The sequence below is a fragment of the Coregonus clupeaformis genome, chromosome 34, assembly GCF_020615455.1.
Source record: "Coregonus clupeaformis isolate EN_2021a chromosome 34, ASM2061545v1, whole genome shotgun sequence".
NCBI lineage: Eukaryota > Metazoa > Chordata > Actinopteri > Salmoniformes > Salmonidae > Coregonus > Coregonus clupeaformis.
In genome coordinates, this window is record NC_059225.1 from 20,305,686 (window position 1) to 20,330,998 (window position 25,313).

The 25,313-nt window shown below is 45.6% G+C and overlaps 1 protein-coding gene across 1 annotated transcript; it reads left to right on the forward strand.

The window, feature by feature from the left end:
- Positions 1-10,036: 10,036 nt before the first annotated feature.
- On the forward strand, positions 10,037-25,218 carry LOC121549899 (homogentisate 1,2-dioxygenase). The gene is made up of 14 exons (XM_041861861.2): positions 10,037-10,216; positions 11,103-11,174; positions 16,607-16,695; positions 18,014-18,119; positions 18,263-18,322; positions 18,442-18,533; positions 20,856-20,890; positions 20,985-21,064; positions 21,199-21,298; positions 21,400-21,524; positions 23,688-23,792; positions 23,981-24,107; positions 24,311-24,492; positions 24,575-25,218. The coding sequence occupies exons 1-14, from the start codon at positions 10,202-10,204 to the stop codon at positions 24,716-24,718; spliced, it is 1,332 nt and encodes a 443-aa protein (XP_041717795.1). The 5' UTR covers positions 10,037-10,201; the 3' UTR covers positions 24,719-25,218.
- Positions 25,219-25,313: the final 95 nt, after the last annotated feature.

Below are 25,313 nucleotides of genomic sequence, written 5' to 3' on the forward strand. Positions count from 1 at the left end.
GAGGGGTCTCTCCTATCTCAGCTACCACCGGCCTGAGAAGAGACACATGGAACGAGGGGTTAATATTTTTATACTCTATAGGCAGTTGTAACCTGTAACACACCTCGTTCAATCTTCTCAGGACTTTGAAGGGCCCCACAAACCGCCGACCCAGCTTCCGGCAGGGCAGGCGGAGGGGCAGGTTTCGAGTCGAGAGCCAGACTCTATCTCCCGGTGCGTATACCGGTCCCTCACTGCGGTGGCGATCGGCGCTCGCCTTTTGTTGACGGATGGCACGCTGCAGATGGACATGGGCAGCGTCCCACATCTCCTCCGAGCGCCGAATCCACTCGTCCACCGCAGGGGCCTCGATCTGGCTCTCGTGCCATGGTGCCAGGACCGGCTGATAACCTAAAACACACTGGAAAGGTGTTAAATTGGTGGAGGAGTGGCGGAGAGAGTTCTGGGCCATCTCTGCCCAGGGAATGAACCTAGACCACTCCTCCGGCCGGTCCCGGCAATAGGACCTCAAAAACCTACCCACATCCTGGTTGACACGTTCCACCTGCCCATTGCTCTCTGGGTGATACCCCGAGGTAAGGCTTACCGAGACCCCCAACCGTTCCATGAACGCCCCCCAAACTCGGGAGGTGAACTGGGGACCTCGGTCAGACACTATATCCTCGGGGACCCCATAGTGCCGGAACACATGGGTAAATAGGGCCTCAGCGGTTTGTAGGGCAGTAGGGAGACCCGGCATGGGAAGGAGACGACAGGCCTTGGAAAACCGATCCACAACGACCAAAATGGTGGTATTCCCCTGGGAGGGGGGTAGGTCGGTTACGAAATCCACCGATAGGTGGGACCATGGTCGTTGTGGAACGGGCAGGGATGTAGCTTACCCCTGGGCAAATGTCTAGGCACCTTACACTGGGCACACACCGAGCAGGAGGAGACATAAACCCTCACATCCCTAGCTAACGTTGGCCACCAGTATTTCATGCTAAGACAGTGCACGGTCCGGCCAATACCTGGATGTCCAGAGGAGGGTGATGTATGAGCCCAATAAATAAGACGATCACAAATCTCGAGCGGCACGTACGTCCGCCCCACAGGACACTCGGGGGAGTAGGGTCGGTACGCAGTGCCCGCCGATTTCGCATCGACCTCCCATACCACCGGAGCCACCAAACAAGACTCCGGCAATATGGAAGTAGGCTCGTTGGACCTCTCCTCTGTGTCATACCGCCGGGACAGGGCGTCTGCCTTACCATTCTGGGACCCAGGGATGTATGTGATCTTAAAAACAAACCGGGTTAGGAACATGTTCCACCTAGCCTGACGAGGGTTCAATCTCCTAGCTGCCCGGATGTACTCCAGGTTACGGTGATCAGTCAGAATGAGGAAAGGGTGTTGAGCCCCTCAAGCCAATGCCTCCACACCTTTAGGGCCTGGACTACGGCTAACAGCTCCCTGTCCCCAACATCATAGTTGCGCTCCGCCGAGCTGAGCTTCTTGGAGTAGAACGCACAGGGGCGGAGTTTAGGTGGCGTGCCGGACCGCTGTGACAGAACTGCCCCAATACCGGTCTCGGACGCGTCTACCTCTACTTGGAATGGCAAAGAGGGATCCGGATGCGCCAGCACAGGAGCCGAGGTGAACAGGTTCTTTAGTTTGACAAATGCCCTGTCCGCCTCAGCCGACCACTGCAAACGAACCGGACCCCCCTTTAGCAGGGACGTAATGGGAGCTGCAACCTGTCCAAAACCCCCGAATAAACCTCCGGTAGTAATTAGCAAAACCCAAGAACTGCTGCACCTCTTTTACCGTTGTTGGAGTTTGCCAATTACGCACGGCCGATACCCGGTCTACCTCTATCTCCACACCAGACGCGGACAACCGATAACCCAAAAAGGAGACGGACTCCTGGAAGAACAGGCATTTCTCTGCCTTGACATACAAGTCATGCTCCAACAGTCTTCTCAACACTCGGCGCACCTGGGCTACATGCTCGGCTCGTGTGGAAGAATACACTAGGATGTCGTCGATGTAAACTACTACACCCTGCCCATGCATGTCCCGGAAAATCTCGTCAACAAAGGATTGGAAGACTGAAGGAGCATTCATTAACCCGTATGGCATGACGAGATACTCGTAATGACCCGAGGTGGTGCTAAATGCTGTTTTCCATTCATCCCCCTCCCTAATGCGCACCAGATTATACGCGCTCCTGAGATCCAACTTTGTGAAGAACCGCGCTCCGCGTAACGATTCCGTCATCGTCGCAATCAGTGGAAGTGGGTAACTGTATTTAACTGTGATCTGATTGAGACTACGGTAATCAATACACGGGCGCAATCCCCTGTCCTTCTTCTTCACAAAGAAGAAACTCGAGGAGACCGGGGAAGTGGAGGACCGTATGTATCCCTGTGCCAAGGACTCGGCTATGTAAGTCTCCATAGCCGCTGTCTCCTCTTGAGACAGGGGATACACACGACTCCGTGGCAGAGCCGCTCCTGTTTGGAGATTTATCGCACAGTCCCCCTGTCTATGAGGAGGTAGCCGTGTTGCCCTCGATTTGCTAAACACAAGTGCTAAATCCTCATACTCAGGGGGAATGCGCAGTGCGGGCACTTGGTTCGGACTCTCTACCGAGGTCGCCCCTACGGAAACACCTAAACATCTCCCTACACACTGGGCAGACCACTCCATAAGAGCTCTCTGTTGCCACTCTATGGTAGGATCATGGGTGCTTAACCAGGGAAGGCCCAACACCACGGGGTACGCAGGAGAGTCAATCAGATAAAACTGAATGATCTCCTCATGACCCCCCTGCGTCGTCATCGTCAGTGGTGCTGTGACCTCCTGATCAGGCCCGACCCCAACGGCCGGCTGTCTAATGCGTGGACAGGAAATGGAGCTTCTACCGGCCGAAGGGGAATTCCTAACCTACAACAAAATGCCCGATCAATAAAGTTCCCAGCTGCGCCTGAATCTACTAGCGCCTTATGCTGGGAATGAGGTGCCACCTGTGGAAATCTCACAGGAATACTCATGTGACCAACAGAAAGCTCTGGGTAAGTGGGGCGCCTGCTCACCTGAAATGACTCCCCAGTGCGTGGCCTGTTGTCACCTCTCCCAGGAGACCCTCCCCAGCACCTGGCCGCAGTGTGTCCTCCACGACCACAGGTGGTGCAGGGGATGGCCCCCCTCGGGTTAGCTCTCCTCCTCTCTCTAGCGCCAGCACCCCCGAGCTCCATGGGAATCGGCTCGGAGGTGCTGGAGGGCGGAATGGACGACCCCCACTCGGGACGTCCGCGGGTAGCCAGCAGGGTGTCTAGACGGATGGAAATGTCCACCAACTGGTCGAACGACAGGTTGGTGTCCCTGCAGGCCAGCTCACGACGAACGTCCTCTCGTAGGCTACACCGGTAGTGGTCGATGAGGGCCCTCTCATTCCACCCCGCATCCGCTGCTAGTGTCCGGAACTCCAGTGCGAACTCCTGTGCGCTCCTCTTCTCCTGTCGGAGGTGGAACAGACGCTCTCCCGCCGCTTTCCCCTCAGGTGGATGATCGAAGACAGCCCTGAAGCGGCGGGAGAACTCCGCGTAGGTGATGGTTGCGGCGTCTATTCCCCTCCATTCGGCGTTGGCCCACTCCAACGCCTTGCCGGATAGACAGGAGATGAGGGCGGAGACGCTCTCGTATCCCGAGGGCGCCGGGTGTATGGTGGCCAGGTAAAGTTCCACCTGCAGGAGAAATCCCTGACACCCAGCTGCAGAACCGTCATATGCCCTCGGGAGCGAGCCGAATGCCACTGGGTTCCGGTGCTGAGAGAGGAGGACTGGCCGTTGGTGATGGGATGTTGTAAGAGTGCGTGGGCACCTCTCGATTCACCAATCGGCGCAGAGTGTTGGACACATCCTCCATGGCGGCCCCGAGTTGCCGGATCATGGTGTCCTGGTAGTTGATCCGGTCTTCCAGGGATTCGGGTGCCGCCGCTGTTCCTGCTGACTCCATGTTGGTGTGTTGTTCTGTCAGAAGGGAACCGATGTGGATGTGGTGGAGGAGTCAGGCGCAGGACACAGAGGTTAAGTCCAACAGACTTTAATAATCCAAAGTCAAATGTCCAAAAGTAACACGACCTCGACAAAACAAGAGGCGAGGGAGAATTACGCATACCCGCGTAAACACTAAACACAAAACAAACAGAGTGCAAACACGTAGCTCCGAACAGCATGACAGTGAAAACAACACACAAATGGACACAGGTGTAACAGACAGACAAAAGCAATCAAATAACAAAACATAGAGCGGTGGCAGCTAGTACTCCGGGGACGGCGAACGCCGAAGCCTGCCCGAACCAGGAGGAGGAGCAGTCTCGGCCGAAACCGTGACAAAAACCGAGTTTTAATGACTCCAACCTAAGTGTATGTAAACTTCCTACTTCAACTGTATCATATTGTTACATTTTGATGGAGAATAGAATGGTCAGGGGTGCATGGCTGTCAGAGGGAAGTGTGTGTGTGTGTGTGTGTGTGTGTGTGTGTGTGTGTGTGTGAGTGTGAGTGTGAGTGTGAGTGTGAGTGTTAGTGAGAGTGAGAGTGAGAGTGAGAGTGAGAGTGAGAGTGTGAGTGTGAGTGAGGGTGCAGTGCATTGCATTGGTATCGTTTGTGTCAGAGGTTTGAGTGGCATGAAGTGGGATGAAGACTTGAGGAGTGTCTGTCATTTTCTGTGGGTTTGGGTGTGCTTGTGTGTTGTGTGTGAGTATATTTGTGTGTGTATCAAAGTGTGTGTGTGTGTGTGTGTGTGTGTGTGTCTGTAGCACCATCATTAGGTCGTAGGCAGCCCCAGTGTGTGGGGTTTGGTTAGGTCGGTTCTGCGGCCCCTCTGGACCATTTAGTGGGAGAACAGCTCTTCGATCCTGGCCTGCAGGTCTGGTAGTGCCCAGTGGGGGACAGCGCAGCCCTGCAATCTCTATTGGGATTTATTCCTCTCCCATCGCCTGGCCCCACACACACCCCGCGGTTAGGAAGTAAGAAATGCACACACAGATGCACACACTCACACACACACACACACACACCACAAACACACAAAAACACACACACACTCATGTCCCATCTACAAGCCCCAAACACCCTGCAGCGAAGAAGGCTCTCTGTCCACAGATAATACACACATACACGCGCACACAGTCCCCCCCACAGTAAGCAAGTCATAACTGCACACTCTCTCTGTCCCTGTGGGAGTCGCCCAGGGGTCAAGAAAGGTGGGATTTAACAGACTCACTGATAGACAGAGTGAGAGATAGAGAGAGAGACAGGACTGAACATTCAATTCAAGTGTCCTTGGTTAATCCCTGTTCCTCTGTTCTACTTCTCTCTGTATGTCGTGTGTTGTGGCTTTCCTTCCTTCCTAACTGTCCTTTAGAGTCTGATCATAGTTCATTGGTAGGAGACTTAGTGCCAAAACCATTATCAGGGAAATCATTTATCTCTATCTCCATCCCTCTCCATAACAGGTGGTGATACGCTTTACCTTCTCTTTCAGTTCCTTTCCTCCATCTCATCTTCTACCTTCTTCTTCTCCAGTTCCTCTGCTTGACTCATCAAGACTAAGGCGACACCAGACACCTTCCTCCACTGTTTTCATCACTCAGGAAGAGCTTTAACCTTTGACTTTAACCTAGTGTGACCCCTGATTGACCCTCATGAGGGCAATCAGCTGAAGCCTTCCAGACAGTTCACTAAGCAGCGATGATTGTATTTCTGCTTAGTTTGGCGAGATGGATAAGTAATACATTCATGAGTAATTCAACATTTCCTCTTTTCTCTTGCTCTCTCATTCACACATACGCTCCCACACCCACCCACCCACACACCCACCCACACACCCACACACACACACACACACACACACACACACACACACACACACACACACAACAACACACATTACACATACACACTCCACAAATATCTTCTGATATATCATTGGTAAATCCACTGATTAACCAGCAGTACGAATTGTCCACAGAGCGCTAAAGTAATTATGTTTGTGTGCTGTGTTTTTTTTTGTATTACTTGTCTTTTTTCTCTACCTCTTAAAGCACATCTTTATAACCAAGCAATTCCAAAGCAATTTTCTCTGTGGGTGGAGAGTGTAATTTTCTATTCTGTGACACTGTGATGTGTTAGAAACTGGGAGCCGGTGCTAAAAGGCATGTGTAGAGTGTGTTTGTGTGTGTGTCAGAGAGGGCACCGTTTAATGTCTCCTGAATAATGCGCTTGTGGTTAGAACTATCGTCGTGGAAACCTGAGGGCATGAACCAGGAGAGCATAACGCACCGCAACAGTCTTTATCTTTATATTAAAACATTTGCATAGCATTAGTGATGTAGAACGCAGAAGAGACTCAACTCAGAGAGGTTGAGCAAGAGAGAAGGGGATATGAGAAAAGGAGGGATAGAAAAAGAGAAAGAGAGAATGAGAGAGAGGGGAGAAGGGGGGAGGAGAGAGACAGAGACAGAAAGAGAGAGAGAGCTAAGTCACATTTACTATCAGAGCAGGAGAAACAGAGAGGGTATACTGGATGTCCTTGCAAATCTCATCAGCGTTAAGTGGAGCTGTCGGGTGTGACTGTGTGTGTGTGTGTGTACAGATGTGGATGTTTTCTGCATAGTGCATTGGGGAGAGGAGATATTTAGTCTTTGGTATAGCCTATGGCAAGGCCTTCTTTCAAGACAATTGTTTTGTTGTGATGAAGTTTTGTATTTTTTAGGCCATATACAGTGGGGGAAAAAAGTATTTAGACAGCCACCAATTGTGCAAGTTCACCCACTTAAAAAGATGAGAGAGGCCTGTAATTTTCATCATAGGTGGAAAATAAGTATTTGGTCACCTACAAACAAGCAAGATTTCTGGCTCTCACAGACCTGTAACTTCTTCTTTAAGAGGCTCCTCTGTCCTCCACTCGTTACCTGTATTAATGGCACCTGTTTGAACTTGTTATCAGTATAAAAGACACATGTCCACAACCTCAAACAGTCACACTCCAAACTCCACTATGGCGAAGACCAAAGAGCTGTCAAAGGACACCAGAAACAAAATTGTAGACCTGCACCAGGCTGGGAAGACTGAATCTGCAATAGGTAAGCAGCTTGGTTTGAAGAAATCAACTGTGGGAGCAATTATTAGGAAATGGAAGACATACAAGACCACTGATAATCTCCCTCGATCTGGGGCTCCACGCAAGATCTCACCCCGTGGGGTCAAAATGATCACAAGAACGGTGAGCAAAAAATCCCAGAACCACACGGGGGGACCTAGTGAATGACCTGCAGAGAGCTGGGACCAAAGTAACAAAGCCTACCATCAGTAACACACTACACCGCCAGGGACTCAAATCCTGCAGTGCCAGACGTGTCCCCCTGCTTAAGCCAGTACATGTCCAGGCCCATCTGAAGTTTGCTAGAGTGCATTTGGATGATCCAGAAGAGGATTGGGAGAATGTCATATGGTCAGATGAAACCAAAATATAACTTTCTGGTAAAAACTCAACTCGTCGTGTTTGGAGGACAAAGAATGCTGAGTTGCATCCAAAGAACACCATACCTACTGTGAAGCATGGGGGTGGAAACATCATGCTTTGGGGCTGTTTTTTTTGCAAAGGGACCAGGACGACTGATCCGTGTAAAGGAAAGAATGAATGGGGCCATGTATCGTGAGATTTTGAATGAAAACCTCCTTCCATCAGCAAGGGCATTGAAGATGAAACGTGGCTGGGTCTTTCAGCATGACAATGATCCCAAACACACCGCCCGGGCAACGAAGGAGTGGCTTCGTAAGAAGCATTTCAAGGTCCTGGACTGGCCTAGCCAGTCTCCAGATCTTAACCCCATAGAAAATCTTTGGAGGGAGTTGAAAGTCTGTGTTGCCCAGCGACAGCCCCAAAACATCACTGCTCTAGAGGAGATCTGCATGGAGGAATGGGCCAAAATACCAGAAACAGTGTGTGAAAACCTTGTGAAGACTTACAGAAAACGTTTGACCTGTGTCATTGCCAACAAAGGGTATATAACAAAGTATTGAGAAACTTTTGTTATTGACCAAATACTTATTTTCCACCATAATTTGCAAATAAATTCATAAAAAATCCTACAATGTGATTTTCTGGAGTTTTTTTTCTCATTTTGTCTGTCATAGTTGACATGTACCTATGATGAAAATTACAGGCCTCTCTCATCTTTTTAAGTGGGAGAACTTGCACAATTGGTGGCTGAATAAATACTTTTTTCCCCCACTGTAACAGACAACAAGTGACAGACAACAATAAATATTTTTCATTAAATATTATTCTGTTTCAATCGGGTCAAAATGCAGACTGGTCCAGACAATCTGATGCACTGTGTGTAGGCTTATGGTTTCGTGCTGGGTGGGTGGATTGGGGTTTGTAGCAGGTGAGCTAAGATATGGATGCCATTTCCCATCAAGACATTGAGTCCAGCAGGCCTCTAATAACAAACCATTTACTACCCACTCACTCATGCATAGATACAACCGTCTGGATGGAATAGGCTACTTTCCTCCATTCTTCAGTCGTTCAGCCCCTCTTAAAACACACAGGCCTACCCGGAGAGGTGACAAATACTCTAGAATTCTATCATCAAACTCGGAGGCGAAATTAAAATCACTTTTTTCCCCTCCATCCAAGGAGGAGATCAATTTCCGCAGACTGGGTCGCGATATTTTTCGCAATTGGGCTTTCTCGTCTGCGACGCAGCACCCTAACTGCTTCGCAGCGGGGCGCCCGCGACAACTGCACGCCTCGCTGGAGAACAGTTACTTCTGCCGCACAGAGTTTATTTGCGACTCGCTATGAGAATTGCCATCATTTACCCTAGTCCGACACCTCCCAAAAAGAAAAGAAATAGACAAGAGAGTGGATTGGGAGGAAGAATGAGAAAGGGAAAATGATTATTTTTGATACTGCTGGGAGATTATGTGCGCCCAGTTTGGTCCTCTCCTTTTGACAAAATGAACTGAATACATTTGGAATAATGTAGATTTTTTTCGTCTTTTGTTCTGTATATTGTATGTTGTTCAAATGACAATTAGATTGCATGTTTACATGTCATATCCATTTAATGTATTATGAATAAACAAATAGGCCTAGACAGGCCTACCCACTGGACACAGACGTCATTTCAACGTCTAATTTTGATTTACATTTGGTTGAGTTGTCAACTAACATGAATTCAACGTGAAATCAACACAACCATGTCACCATGTCATTGGATTTACTGTAGGTTCAAAGTTGATGACTTTTTGCAAATCCAATCAGGTTTCCACGTTGATTCAACGTCATCACATTTATGTTTTTGGTTTAAATGACATGGAAACAACGTTGATTCAACCAGTTTTGCCCAGTGTGTAGGCAGGTGCATAGGCTATCAAGCAGATCAAAATAATAAATCATTTCAAAATCTCTATACCACAGATTGCTTGTCCATTTCGATTTTATCCACAATGATATAGGCCTATATGCCTGATTCTTAGGCTATACCAAGTTCAATAATTCATAGGCCTATACCCAGGCTGATATACCACATGCTCAACAGGCCTGACAATATTGCCACTTTTGTCCTTTCCAACATCGCCAGCTAGTGAAGTAGGTCTACCGGGGTCATCATCTCGTTGGTTTCAGTGCGCTGGTGTGCATCACCATAGATATTAATTATATTTCTATGTGCATCACCATCAGCCCAGTGCATCCATAGCCGTCAGTGTGGTTGGAGCACAGGAAACCGTGAAACGTATCATGTCCATTGGACCCATGTTGTATCTAAAAGGTGGTTTGGGGTTGGTTGTATTTGCATTGGCTATGACTTTGGTCCTTGTTTGCGCACTTTTGAGCCCCCCGACCTCAGCCTCTCCATCCCTTTCTGTTTTTTTCTTTGGATAACCAACCCCTTCTCTCAGAGAGAACCCTCCATATACGTCACGGACCGAGTCTGGTCCTAATTGATGCCATATTGAGAAAGAGCATAAATCCAGCCCTCCTCTCTTCTTCACTCTATCACGGGACGTGGGGGTTGTGTGGCGGATAGGATAGGGAGCTAACCTAGTTAAGTTTGGAGATAACTTTTATACGTTTTAACAAGGGTGTTGGACATTGAAAACGTATTTGCTCCAGTTGGACAGTTTCATAAGTAAGCACAATGGCTGGGCTCAAGGTAAGGAGGCAGAACTTCAGTAAATATTACCTCCTTTTATGATTAAGCAATGTTCAGGTTATATATTATTGCGGGGATTGACTGTTATTTTTCATTCATTGTTTTCTTCATTATATATTTTTACATGTAGGAACGATAATAATTTTTATTCTTCTGTCATTTGAATGTTTTACTTTATGGGTCATGGAGCTATCAATCGCATCAACTAATGTCAGAAATCTTACAATATGCAAGACTTAACTGTGTGTAAGCTATACATCTGTAGCCTACTGTCGCTGTCAAGCGGTGCGCTGAAGGGGCGTTCCCTTCTGTCCAATCATCGGGCTGGATTCAGCAGCTGCCCAGATGTTGTGCCCAAGCGGCTTGTGGAGCGCAGAGTTCTGAGCGCTGTAGGCTAAACACAGTGGCAGTGTGTGTCTGTTATCAGTTAACGTCAGTTGACATTTATATAATATATTCTATTACCACTGTATTGTTTACTGAGACTTCAGACATTCTTCTCCCCACAAAGTAAAGTAGCCTACTCCGTAAGGAATGTAGGTCACGTGTGCGCGTACATTATTGGAAACAGACCCGTGCGCTTTTGCAGACCGCGCGATGACTCAGCACCATTTTTAGGTTCGTGCGCGGGCCAAGTTCCTAGTGTAGCAGAGAAGAGAGTAAGAGGGGTCGTCCTGTGGAGTTGCATGCCTATCAGAGTAGTCATGTATGTTTGCATTGTGTGTCAAGTATGCAAACAGATGACACAAGTAGCATGACTCAACATTGACGCCAATCAAAGTATAGTTATCATGTCACAATATCACCCAATATGTATTTTTTAAAAAGACTAGGCCTATCACTGTCCACTCAACTGTCTGTCCCCTAATATGTTGCTCTCTTCCAGTACCTGAGTGGGTTTGGGAATGAGTTCTCCTCTGAAGACCCTCGCTGTCCAGGAGCCTTACCTGAAGGACAGGTAACATTCCATAGAGGGGTTGGTTGCTTAGCAACAAAACCAACTCTTGCACAACTATGGGCAAAACAGATGGGGTTGGCTTAGATTGTTGACAACATGTAAACTATATTTCGTCTCCAATGTTTATTGAAAACATACATACATTTGCACAATGAGCATTTGTTGTCTCTCAAATATATACATTGTTACAGTTGTTGGTTAGCTTGTGATTGTTTGCCATATTACCACATGACATCAGTCAAAACACATCAAAACAAGACATGATATCAGTAATAATATACAACGAGCTGAAATGAGCCACTTACGATTCCCCACATGGTAGCTTCTTGTCATTGTTGCTAGCTATCTGGCCATCCATAATCACAACAACACAAAGACTTCTGCCCCATTGAAGTGCGGGCATTGTTTTTGTGACGTCAGCTAACCCATCTATACCCCTCATCTGTTATCCAGCAACACCCCCTCACACCCACATTACCACCGGCATAAGGCAGTTTCTCTGGACCCCCGCAAGTTCGGAGTCCCCCCCCCTCCCCAGCCAGACAGACACTTACAAAGTAGGTCTATACAGGGTCAATCTAGACCCATGGCCCTTCTAGCTGTCTCTATTTAGAACAAAATGTAAGCAAAAATGTCCACAGTCATCAAGCTAGGTAAGAGATCATTATTAAATATGTTTTAAGTGATTGATAAGACTGAACTAGATCAATGATATTTCAATAATCAATATTGTGTTGCACCTTTAACCAATAGCCTAACAAATGAACAACTCTTACAAATAAAGTACAAAGACAACTTTTGATTGTCTTTATTAAGACATCCTCCATATCAAATTTCAGCCAGACCACCCAGCCAGCCCGAGCCACCTACACGCCAGACCCCCACCAGTCTTGTCAGTAACTCAACTCTCTCCCCAACAACTTCCTTCCCATCTTTTTTTTATGTCTCAAGGGAAAGGTTTGAAAAACATACGTTTAATAAAAACACACATACACCTACATATGAACACCCAGAAACAGTACATCCTCCATATAATTCACATCATAGACCTAATAGTACAGTAGAGCTCTTTTTGCACACAATATAGCTTGGTCACCCCGTCCTGCCCCTAGGGGTCCACGGCCCTGCAGTGCCCCAACCCAACCCAACACACCCCACTCAGCTTTAGGATCTTAGTGAAACATTCATTATTGGTTTCAGTTGTGTTAGGCCAAGTCCAGAGTGAGAACCAACAGTACGGCAGATCCTCAGGGCCAGGACTGAGCAGCCCAGTAGCTAGGCATTGCCTAAATAGGTATCTTCCCTGATGTAGGCATGTTTTCAATACAGACTCCTTTTGTCGAACAGTATTCCATCTAAGGCATCCAGACCTTATGAAAATTGCACAGTATACCCTTAATCTTGTAATAATTAAAATCTAGTGATACATAACTTGACATTTCTGCCATCCATTGCGGGAGGATAACCAACCGTCCAATTAATGGCAATGCATTTCTTAGCCGCTATCAATGCTAGGTTACACCGATTCTTCTGATAACAGTCTCCAGGATCAACATTTCCAAGCAAACAAAAACAGGGTGAAGGGAGAATCTGTAGACATGCTCAGATAAAATAACATACTCTTTGCCAGAATTCAGCCAGCCTTCAAAAGACTATAACATATGCAAATATGTCCCCTTTTGTCTTATTGGGAAAAGGCTCTATCAACCCTTGAAACTGTTTGTAAATCAACTTTAGATGTTTGTCAGACCGCCTTAAAATAGTTTCAACCTTTTAAGCTTCTTGCTTGTCCAGTGTTTGCTGCACAGAGAGAATAAAGTGTTGTGTCTGCAAAGGTTCTCTGGCTACCTGACCCTGGTAAGACCCCTGTCACCATCTGATCCTGCTCAGATGAGGCATGACAAAGAATTACCTTGGTGTACATTTATACATTATATTATCCAATAATATAATCAATGGTTCAATAATTGAAATGACCATTATTCCCAGATCCCAGACTGTAGCCTACCCATCAACTCAAGATGGAACTTTGTATCCATTCAGTGATTGTTATAATATACTGCAAAATTCACCTGAGTGCCGTAGACTGGTCTTCCCTGGCTGTCTGACCCTGCAGGGACACCTGTCACCATCTGATTCTGCTAAGACATGATGAGCATAGGGTTGTGTACTGACTGTGCACCATGACAGTGAAGACTGTAGAGCTGTTTATACCGTATCAGTGTGAAAAGTAGGAAATTAGCTAGGGAAACTGACAGATCAACAACGTTACATTGCTATACTGACTAATAAAAACTCACATTGCACTGAAAAAAAGTCAGAATATCAGTCTTCAATCGTTTGGCTGCTGGTTTCATCGTTTGATTCAGGTCTAGAGTGATTGAAGCAAAAATAATAGCTAACGTTAGTGAGCTAGTGAGCTAGCTAGCTAAAGTTAGCCAACTAATGGTACAATGGTACATCATCACATTTACTTCTGTTGAAATGGGACAAAACAAAGGCTACAAAACATATCCATACACACAAGAGCTGTTAGATACTGCTACCTGACAGATAGCTAGAGGCTAGCTAGAGCTGAACTGGCTGCGGTAGCTACTAGCTAGCTAACTAAACTAGCTGCTAGTAGTTCATTTACTTCAGTGGAGAGGGGCTGAAACATTAGCTAACGTAACATGTCAGTTACACAACTAGCTCAGCGCTGGGAATAAATACATTTTTTTCTGTCAAACAGCAGTTACTTTGCCAGCTAGATCAGTCAACTAAAGAGTAGCCAGTTTCTGCTCTGCTTTCTTTTACATCTCTGAGAAAAAGTACAACATACACAGACAGCAGCTGCCTCTGTTCATCTCTCACATGCTGGTTCTATACACCAGCCTTTCAGAAGCTTTGCCTTCACATAGCCAGCCTGTCCACACACTCTGTGGTGTCCATGCGGTCCTAAATCCAGCTGTCTAAAACCGGAAAACAGCCTACCCAACCGCTCTGAGGCGTCTGCATGGTCCTAAAGCACACCAGTGCTGCATTTTGTATCAATAATACAACTGGGGGGTCATGTCTCCCCGTCCCCAGTGAAAGTTGCGCCCCTGTATATAGCTGCGCCCCAATAGCTGTCAATGGTGCTGAAATTGCTACATGTCTATGTGGTTGCCTATCAAATAGATGATATGGCTTTCTGTGGTGCCAGGGCATGTACCCTATAGCTTTGCTTTAGCTAATGGATAAATGTTTATTGGTATGCCTATTTGGTCGTCATTTTCTCATGTTAAGCCTAACATTTCAGGAAGCTATAGCCTATGCGGTATTGAAAGGCTGCCATGATTTAGACTGCTGGCTGGCGGCAATAATTTAATTAGGCCTACTTGTTCATTAATTAAAGTTAGAAATTCAAACATTGCAGATTGTAAAATAAATGTTTGATACAACAGCAAACAATCAGCAAACAATTGATAAAAATAATAATAATACAACTGTCCTGTATAACCTACATGACAAGAGCTGTCCTCACGCCCTCTCCCATCTTGGAGACATCATAGACTTGACAACGGCATTTCTTCACCGATATCCCCTTACTTTCAATCAGTTCAATTATTTATTTTCCAAGGCCTGAGGTACTTTGATCAGTCACATTCTTGGAGCCCAAGTCGGAAGTTTACATACACTTAGGTTGGAGTCATTAAAACTCGTTTTTCAACCACTACACACATTTCTTGTTAACAAACTATAGTTTTGGCAAGTCGGTTAGGACATCTACTTTGTGCATGACACAAGTAATTTTTCCAACAATTGTTAACAGACAGATTATTTCACTTATAATTCACTGTATCACAATTACAGTGGGTCAGAAGTTTACATACACTAAGTTGACTGTTCCTTTAAACAGCTTGGAAAATTCCAGAAATCGATGTCATGGCTTTAGAAGCTTCTGATAGGCTAATTGACATAATTTGAGTCAATTGGAGGTGTACCTGTGGATGTATTTCAAGGCCTATCTTCAAACTCAGTGCCTCTTTGCTTGACATCATGGGAAAATGAAAATAAATCAGCCAAGACCTCAGAAAAAAATGTGTAGACCTCCACAAGTCTGGTTCATCCTTGGGAGCAATTTCCAAACGCCTAAAGGTACCACGTTAATCTGTACAAACAATAGTACGCAAGTATAAACACCATGGGACCATGCAGCCGTCATACCGCTCAGGAAGGAGACGCGTTCTGTCTCCTAGAGATGAACGTACTTTGGTGCAAAAAGTGCAAATCAATCCCAGAACAACAGCAAAGGTCCTTGTGAAGATGCTGGAGGAAACAGGTACAAAAGTATGTATATCCACAGTAAAACGAGTCCTATATCGACATAACCTGAAAGGCCACTCAGTAAGGAAGAGGCCACTGCTCCAAAACCGCCATAAAAAAGCCAGACTACGGTTTGCAACTGCACATGGGGACAAAGATTGTACTTTTTGGGGAAATGTCGTCTGGTCTGATGAAACAAAAACAGAACTGTTTGGCCATAATGACCATCGTTATGTTTAGAGGAAAAAGGGGGTGCTTGCAAGCCGAAGAACACCATCACAACCGTGAAGCACGGGGGTGGCAGCATCATGCTGTGGGGGTGCTTTGCTGCAGGAGAGACTGTTGCACTTCACAAAATAGATGGCATCATGAGGAAGGAAAATTATGTGGATATATTGAAGCAACATCTCAAGACATCAGTCAGGAAGTTAAAGCTTGGTCGCAAATGGGTCTTCCAAATGGACAATGACCCCAAGCATACTTCCAAAGTTGTGGCAAAATGGCTTAAGGACAACAAAGTCAAGGTATTGGAGTGGCCATCACAAAGCCCTGACCTCAATCCTATAGAAAAGTTGTGGGCAGAACTGAAAAAGCGTGTGTGAGCAAGGAGGCCTACAAACCTGACTCAGTTACATCAGCTCTGTCGGGAGTAATGGGCTAAAATTCACCCAACTTATTGTGGGAAGCTTGTGGAAGGCTACCCGAAACGTTTGACCCAAGTTAAACAATTTAAAGGCAATGCTACCAAATACTAATTGAGTGTATGTAAACTTCTGACCCACTGGGAATGCGACTTAAAATAAAGTGGTGATCCTAACTGACCTAAGACAGGGAATATTTACTAGGATTAAATGTCAGACATTTTTAAAAACTGAGTTTAAATGTATTTGGCTAAGGTGTATGTAAACTTCCGACTTCAACTGTACTTAGCTTCCTAGTACATATGGAAATTAAAAAGGTTTATGAATTACTTTTTGGAGGGGTTACTGTCAAAATTATTTATTAAATACAAAAATAATAATAGACACCGATGACAGGTGCATGGGCCCCCAGAGCTTGTAGGCAGGGGGCTGCGGGGGTGTCCGGTACACCAGTGTACGTTACCCCCCTCTAGGATGTTGAACCCAGCTCTGTTGTCTCTCCAGAACAACCCTCAGGTGTGTCCCTACGGTCTCTACGCTGAACAACTCTCCGGCTCCGCTTTCACCTGCCCACGGCCAACCAATAAGAGGAGGTATCCAGTCATTGCATAGTGATTGACAGAAACTTCTCCTTCTCTTTCATCGCTCAGATTTAATACATAGGCCTACACGGAAGCCTCGTTTACACCTGCCGCTAATATGTGAGTTTTGTGATCTGATCAATAAGATCTAATCACTATGGCTGCGTTTACACAGGCAGCCCAATTCTGATCTTTTGCTACTAATTGGTCTTTTGATGCAGCCTATCTGATCAAGGTTTGTCACGTCTACACATTGTATTAAAATATGTCTCATCCATCCACTGTGTCAGCATGAGACCATATTAGCTGGTGCCTCCTTGTATACAAATTCTTTGACAGATATTCTGAATTCATTTATTTTAAGACAATTACTGATGCCGTAAGTCAATGATGCTGCCTGTCAATGATTTTAGAGGCCAGTATAATGATGATTTAAATAGTTTGACCATCCAGATCTATTTACACTTGATTGATATCCAAACACAATGCGTGCCTGACTACCTCTGGAGGTGGTCAGGAAGATATGATAACAATCAGATCACAAGTTGTCTTTTAATCATCTACACCTGTCTAAAAATTTTGGCACAATCAGTAGGTGTGACAAGATTAAGACAAAGGGCGCATGTTAGCACCAGATATAGGGCAGCAGGTAGCCTTCCAGTTACGAGCGTTGGGATAGTAACCAGGGTTAGGTATCTTACTTTCTAAATGTAATCCATTACTGTTACTAGTTACCTGTCCAAAATTGTAATCAGTAAGTAACTTTTGGATTACCCCAACTCAGTAATGTAATCTGATTACTTCCAGTTATTTTTTGATTACTTTCCCCTTAAGAGGCATTAGAAGAAGACAAAAAAACAATCCATCAAAGGCATTTGGTTTGTCATCATAGTGGTCTCTGACTTGTGGTCAGACTCGCTGTGGTGGAATAAATGTAAACTTGCGCCTTTTTTAAATGCTGAATTGAATGTTATTGAAAAAACAGAAAGGTGTCATAATGTAATCCAATAATGTAATACAAAAAAAAATTCTGTTAAGGTAACTGATTACATTTACATTTTTTTTGTACATGTAATCAGTTACTCCCCAACCCTGCCAGTAACCGAAAGGTCACTAGTTTGAATCCCCGAGCCGACTAGGTGAAAAAAATCTGTCCATATGCCATTGAGCAAGGCACTTAACCCTAATTGCTCCTGAAAATAGCTCTGTATAAGTGCGTCTGCTAAATGACTAAAATGTACAAATGTAATAAACATTATTCAGACACTTAATCATGAACATACACAGACATTCTCTCTCTCTTTCCTAACTCCATTTCCTTGTTTCCCAGCTGGTTCTACCGTATCCTGCCATCTGTCCGTCACAAGCCCTACACCGCAATGCACTGTGGGAGCCTAACAGAGAAGTGGGATGAAGTGGAACCTGACCCTAACCAGGTAGAGGAAGAGAGAGAGAGAGCGAGAGAGAGAGAAAGGAAAAGGCCAGGGTTTGGGAAGTGAGACAATGGAGATAATTAGAGAGAGATTAGGAGGAAGAAACTGAGAAATGTGGTTTTGAAATGGTTTTTTCTGACTCTTAGCTACGATGGCTGCCATTCACCATCCCCAAATCCTCAGAAAAGAAAGTGGACTTTGTGACAGTAAGACATTAACCCTCCATCATTAAACCCTCTGGTTTTCCATGACAGCGATTAGCTGTTTCTGGTACAGCCTATCTTCTTTCCTGGGTCTGATTGGTTCTCCCATCTGTCAATCCTAGGGTCTGCACACCCTATGTGGAGCAGGAGACGCCAAGTCCCGCAACGGGATCGGCATCCACATGTTCACCTGCAACATCTCCATGATTGACAGGTGTGTGTATATTTCCATTGTATGATACCATTATATACAGTTGAAGTCGGAAGTTTACATACACTTAGGTTGGAGTCATTAAAACTCGTTTTTCAATCACTCCACAAATTTCTTGTTAAAAAACTATAGTTTTAGCAAGTCGGTTAGGACATCTTCTTTGTGCATGACACTTGTAATTTTTCCAACAATTGTTTACAGACAGATTATTTCACTTATAGTTCACTGTATCACAATTCCAGTGGGTCAGAAGTTTACATACACTAAGTTGACTGTGCCTTTAAACAGCTTGGAAAATTCCAGAAAATTATGTCATGGCTTTAGAAGCTTCTGATAGGCTAATTGACATCATGTGAGTCAATTGGAGGTGTACCCGTGGATGTATTTCAAGGCCTACCTTCAAACTCAGTGCCTCTTTGCTTGACATCATGGGAAAATCAAAAGATGGCATCATGAGGAAGGAAAATTATGTGGATATATTGTAGCAACATCTCAAGACATCAGTCAGGAAGTTAAAGCTTGGTCGCAAATGGGTCTTCCAAATGGACAATGACCCCAAGCACACTTCCAAAGTTGTGGAAAAATGGTTTAAGGACAACAAAGTTAAGGTATTGGAGTGGCCATCACAAAGCCTTGACCTCAATCCTATAGAAAATGTGTGGGCAGAACTGAAAAAGCGTGTGCGAGCAAGGAGGCCTACAAACCTGACTCAGTTACACCAGCTCTGTCAGGAGGAATGGGCCAAAATTCACCCAACTTATTGTGGGAAGCTTGTGGAAGGCTACCCGAAACGTTTGTCAGGATGTCAGGGACAAGATTGTAGACCTACACAAGGCTGGAATGGGCTACAAGACCATCGCCAATCAGCTTGGTGAGAAGGTGACAACAGTTGGTGCGATTATTCGCAAATGGAAGAAACACAAAATAACTGTCAATCTCCCTCGGCCTGGGGCTCCATGCAAGATCTCACCTCGTGGAGTTGCAATGATCATGAGAATGGTGAGGAATCAGCCCAGAACTACACGGGAGGATCTTGTCAATGATCTCAAGGCAGCTGGGACTATAGTCACCAAGAAAACAATTGGTAACACACTACGCCGTGAATGACTGAAATCCTGCAGCGCCCGCAAGGTCTCCCTGCTCAAGAAAGCACATATACAGGGCCGTCTGAAGTTTGCCAATGAACATCTGAATGATTCAGAGGAGAACTGGGTGAAAGTGGTGTGGTCAGATGAGACCAAATCGAGCTCTTTGGCATCAACTCAACTCGCCGTGTTTGGAGGAGGAGGAATGCTGCCTATGACCCCAAGAACACCATCCCCACCATCAAACATGGAGGTGGAAACATTATGCTTTGGGGGTGTTTTTCTGCTAAGGGGACAGGACAACTTCACCGCATCAAAGGGATGATGGACGGGGCCATGTACCGTCAAATCTTGGGTAAGAACCTCCTTCCCTCAGCCAGGGCATTGAAAATGGGTCGTGGATGGGTATTCCAGCATGACAATGACCCAAAACACACGGCCAAGGCAACAAAGGAGTGGCTCAAGCAGAAGCACATTAAGGTCCTGGAGTGGCTTAGCCAGTCTCCAGACCTTAATCCCATAGAAAATCTGTAGAGGGAGCTGAAGGTTCGAGTTGGAAAACGTCAGCCTCGAAACCTTAATGACTTGGAGAAGATCTGCAAAGAGGAGTGGAACAAAATCCCTCCTGAGATGTGTGCAAACCTGGTGGCCAACTACAAGAAACGTCTGACCTCTGTGATTGCCAACAAGGGTTTTGCCACCAAGTACTAAGTCATGTTTTGCAGAGGGGTCAAATACTTATTTCCCTCATTAAAATGCAAATCAATTTATAATATTTTTGACATGCGTTTTTCTGGATTTTTTTGTTATTCTGTCTCTCACTGTTCAAATAAACCTACCATTAAAATGATAGACTGATCATGTCTTTGTCAGTGGGAAAACGTACAAAATCAGCAGGGGATCAAATACTTTTTTCCCCTCACTGTATGTAAACTTCTGACCCACTAGAATTGTGATACAGTGAACAAGTGAAATAATCTGTCTGTAAACAATTGTTGGAAAAATTACTTGTATCATGCACAAAGTAGATGTCCTAACCGACTTGCCAAAACTATAGTTTGTTAACAAGAAATTTGTGGAGTGGTTGAAAAACAAGTTTTAATGACTCCAACCTAAGTGTATGTAAACTTCCGACTTCAACTGTACAGTAGTACATACTCGATTTGATCTCTCCCATCATTGATCTTTACAACTCTGTGCCCAATATCAAATTTTTAATAATGTAGTCTCTGCTTTTCAGTTGTTTCAACAACTCCGATGGAGACTTTCTCATTGGTCAGTCAAATATGTATTTGGTCTTTGAAGTACACATAAACACAACATAACATAAGCAGTCTTAAGTACTCTCCCACCTTCCTCTGTCTTGTAGTGCCCCAGCAGGGGGAGATTCTGGTCACTACAGAGTTTGGGAAGATGATGGTGGAACCCAACGAGATCTGTGTCATCCAGGTGAGACGGCAACACCTTTCAATCTCTGCTGTTCACCTGAATCCTCTTACCTTTTTCTCCCTCATCACCTGACTCTCTTACCCGTCCTCCTTACCTGTCCATCACCTCACCTGCATGTGCCCTGTGTGTTGCAGCAAGGAATGCGTTTCAGTGTGGATGTGTTCGGGGAGACCAGAGGCTACGTGTTGGAGGTGTACGGAGCGCACTTTGAGCTCCCCGACCTGGGACCCATAGGTGTGTGTGACACCCCTTCTCCACCTCCACATGTCAACGCCTTGACTTTAACCCTCTCACCTTTCAACACCATAACATCTGTGAACCAATCGTCCTACTAGGGGGCAACGGACTGGCCAATCCCAGGGACTTCGTAACTCCGGTGGCGTGGTATGAGGACCGCGAGGTAGCCACAGGCTACACTGTTATCAACAAGTACCAGGGCAAGCTCTTCTCCAGCCAACAGGTGTGTGTGTGTGTGTGGGGACATGCTTGCTTATTTCTGCTATGTGCGTTAGTACACACGTGTGTGTCTTTGGGAGCATATGCGCATGTTCTTGCACAGACATTACAATACACTGCATTATAATTCATGATAGTAGCTTGTAATGTATACATGGGACACCACTAATTTTAGCGTTTAGCTAGCCATCCCAACACTGAGGCATAGATTCAATCAGATAGCCGATAGCTGATGTTTTGGCGGTGTCGGAGGTGGAACTGCGTTGGAGCTGTCAAATCGGTGAGCAGCTGCTCTTGTGATCATTGCCATTAAGCCACACCCATCCCACTCCCATTAGAAGTTCAGAACAAGAAAGTGTAGGCTATATAGAATTAATGAGGATTTCTATCAGCCTAATCAAGGTGTAGATTACATCTCACATTCCAGTGTTCGAACTTGTAAACAAGGCTGCATGGGATTTCTCTTAATGTGACTCAGTGCAGCCAATGGCAACGTCTGCTTTAGGTATAATGCCGGGAGCTGGTTGTGGATTTGACAGCTCTAAAGCAGTTCTACCTTTGACACTGTCCAAACATCAGCTATGCGGATGTCGGCTAAAGCGGATCTGATTGAATCGGGCCCTGAGAATAGCTGTACAGACTATTAAAGTGAGGCCTATTAGCAGTTAGCTGCGAGTTAATACAGAACTGCTATTGGGCTCTATTAGCGGTTAGCTGCACATTAACATTAAACTGCCATCCCCAAATGATTTAATGTGAAACGCCTGACTGTTCTGCTCAGCAGCAGGCTCCAGTCTCGGCTCCCTTACCAGCCTTAATCACTAATAATTAGTTAGCTCGTCCAGGAGTTCCCGCCAGATACCTGCCTGTCCTTTCAGGGGAGAAAACCTTGCTTGAGTTAAGCACTAATTTCAGCATATTTCACTGGGGAATGATTTCCCGCCCTGCTCTGAACGCGTCCTGTCGAGCAGGTAATTGGATCGACTCATTTTGTCTGACAGTAGGGGATTTTAAGGAGACAGGGCGAAAGGATGCGTGTGTCTCTGTGTGTATGTGTGTGTGAGGGAGGTAACTGTGGAAACACCTGTTAGAGGGGATATATGCATGGGATATACACCGGACCCTTCTTTCTTTCGTTAACCTCTCTCTACCTCTCTCCATCCACCCCTCTCTTTCTCTCTGTCTCCCTCTTTGGGGTCAGACTGGGTGTTGGGGCTTGCTCTTTCCCCCCACCTAACCTGAGACTGCAGGGAGTGTGTGTGTGTCACACACAGATTGGAAGTGGAGGGGGGGGGGGCAGGTTCCATCTCTGCTGCATCTCATCCTGCTGTTTGGTCCTCCTGCAGAGAGATGAAATTGCTCAAATTAACTTATTATTTGCTTGACTGGGCCAATATGTTTGTGTTTTGTGTGTGTGTGTTTTTATTATCTTGTGCTACATTTTTAATCGAGTCTGCCAGAGTTATCACCGGAACTGTAATGCCCAAGAGATTACCTGCCTTGGGGTCCTTAGACCCCCTGGGTGTATGGTGACTGTGTGTGTGTGTGTGTTTGAACTGTATGCTAGTGTGTGTTTTATGGTTTATGTCTGTGGGAGTAGGAAGAATATATGTGTGTGAGAATGTGTGTGTGTGTGCTTGCGCACATGTGACAAGGTACATGGGTCAGCCCTGAAGACAGCTTGTAATGAATTATATTGATTTTAGAGCTACCATTGAATATCTCTTTCACAGTGACATTATCAGAACAGCACTGCTATATAAAATTGCTCTGGTTTTAACAATCAAGATAAAGAAATATCTCTACACCGTCTCCCTCTCCCCCCTCTCTCTGCGCCACGGGCGCTGAAAGTTTGATAGTGAAGCCAATTACTGCATAATACCTGCTGGTGCTGAGGATCACAAAGAACGGGGTAAATTAAAAAAAGTGCAGAGAAGGAAAAGAGGTACACCGTGTTTTAAATCACCCTTGAGTTCTTTTTTTCTTATTTTCATGTAGCTTTACGGCTGTTTTTTTTTCAATTGCCTAAAATGAACATTGGCTTTAGGTAAGGCTATATCTCAAGTTCAAAGGTGCAGTAGACCAGGCGGTGCTGCCTCACCCCTGCTACCGCGTTCCCTGCTATACATTTGTTTATTATTATGTTTCTTCTTGTGTGTGTTTGTAGGATTTCTCTCCCTTCAATGTGGTGGCGTGGCACGGGAACTACACACCGTACAAATACAACCTGGAGAACTTCATGGTCATCAACTGTGTGGCCTTCGATCATGCGGTGAGAACCTCACACACAGGCAGAAAGCCAGAGGTCCCTCCCCTCTGACCTTCTCCTCCAATGGGTTTTGAGAAGGTGACGAGGAGAGGATGCCAGGAGTATGCAATTGAGATCTTCCCACAAATGCATACACGTGCACACGCACAAGCACGCACACTTATCCTTCCTCTCCTCCATCTCTGCACCAGGATCCTTCCATCTTCACAGTGTTGACGGCCAAGTCCACTCGTCCAGGAGTCGCCATCGCTGACTTTGTCATCTTCCCCCCGCGCTGGGGAGTGGCCGACCACACATTCAGACCCCCCTACTACCACAGTATGATACATACACTTCTAAGCCTTACCCTCAGAAAGAATAACTAAATAGCTACTTCTTATGCTTGTCTTTAGTTCTGATGTTACCGACAAGTTTGTCCTTTCTAGCATGCCACTCTAGTGACTACCCTTACCCTGGTCTCTTTGTGTGTTTTGTAGTAGTGTGTTTGTGTTATGTCAGAGCACCCCCTGTCTGTGTTCCAGGGAACTGTATGAGTGAGTTCATGGGGCTGATCAAGGGCCACTATGAGGCCAAGGAGGAGGGCTTCCAGCCAGGAGGGGGTAGTCTCCACAGCATGATGACCCCTCACGGTCCTGACAGAGACTGCTTCGAGAAGAACAGCACCGCTCCCCTCAAACCAGAGAGGGTGGCCGAGGGGACCATGGTAACACATGATGTGATCACAATTCTCAAACAGCTGTACATATCAGAGTGGGACATCAAGTAACATCCTTCCTCCATCTCAGGCCTTCATGTTTGAGTCGTCGTTCAGCATGGCGGTAACTAAGTGGGGTCTAGAGACGTGTCAGAGACTGGACAAGAGCTACTGGCAGTGCTGGGAGCCGCTCCGCAAACACTTTGACCCCAACTGGAGGCCCAGGAAACAGTAGAGCAGAGGCAGAACAGTCATTGTTTCCCCTAGATCACCCAGAAGATAATCTAGGATTTAATGTAATACCACTAAACTGTGGCTCAATAGATTTTATATAATGGCATTGTTTAATACTCATTTCTGATTGGCTTGAAGGGCATTCTGGAGCTCTAGAATTCAATGGCTCTAGTTCATTCTTACATGTTCTATGTTTGAGCTGCTTTTGATAGCAAAAGTCGAATTGAAGACATTTTCGGCATTGTTGAATTCGATTTTCAAAATAGCAAGCTAGGACTGATGGTTTGGTTAGCTAAACTAGTGCGTCGTGGAACACACCTTCCACGTCATTCATTATTTTTCCTTAGAACACATAGCCTCTCGTTGATTATCCCTTACATATCACTCACAGCATAATATTGAGTGCTTGGGTAATTTGGTCTATGCCCGTTTCTTTGACTGACCAGTTCATTGATAAAAAATTGTACTGGACAGAAATGAATAAATACCCTGGAAGTCTTATTAGCATGTTTTCATCACTTTGCTGCTCATGTCATTAATAATATGCCATTTAGCAGACGCTTTTATCCAAAGCGACTTACAGTCATGCGTGCATA

Excerpts from the sequence above, each read along its gene's own strand:
- LOC121549899 (XM_041861861.2), top strand. Across the intron at positions 11,175-16,606 it reads GAGCCTTACCTGAAGGACAG|AACAACCCTCAGGTGTGTCC; the intron begins GTAACATTCCAT and ends TTGTCTCTCCAG. Across the intron at positions 16,696-18,013 it reads CGGCCAACCAATAAGAGGAG|CTGGTTCTACCGTATCCTGC; the intron begins GTATCCAGTCAT and ends CTTGTTTCCCAG.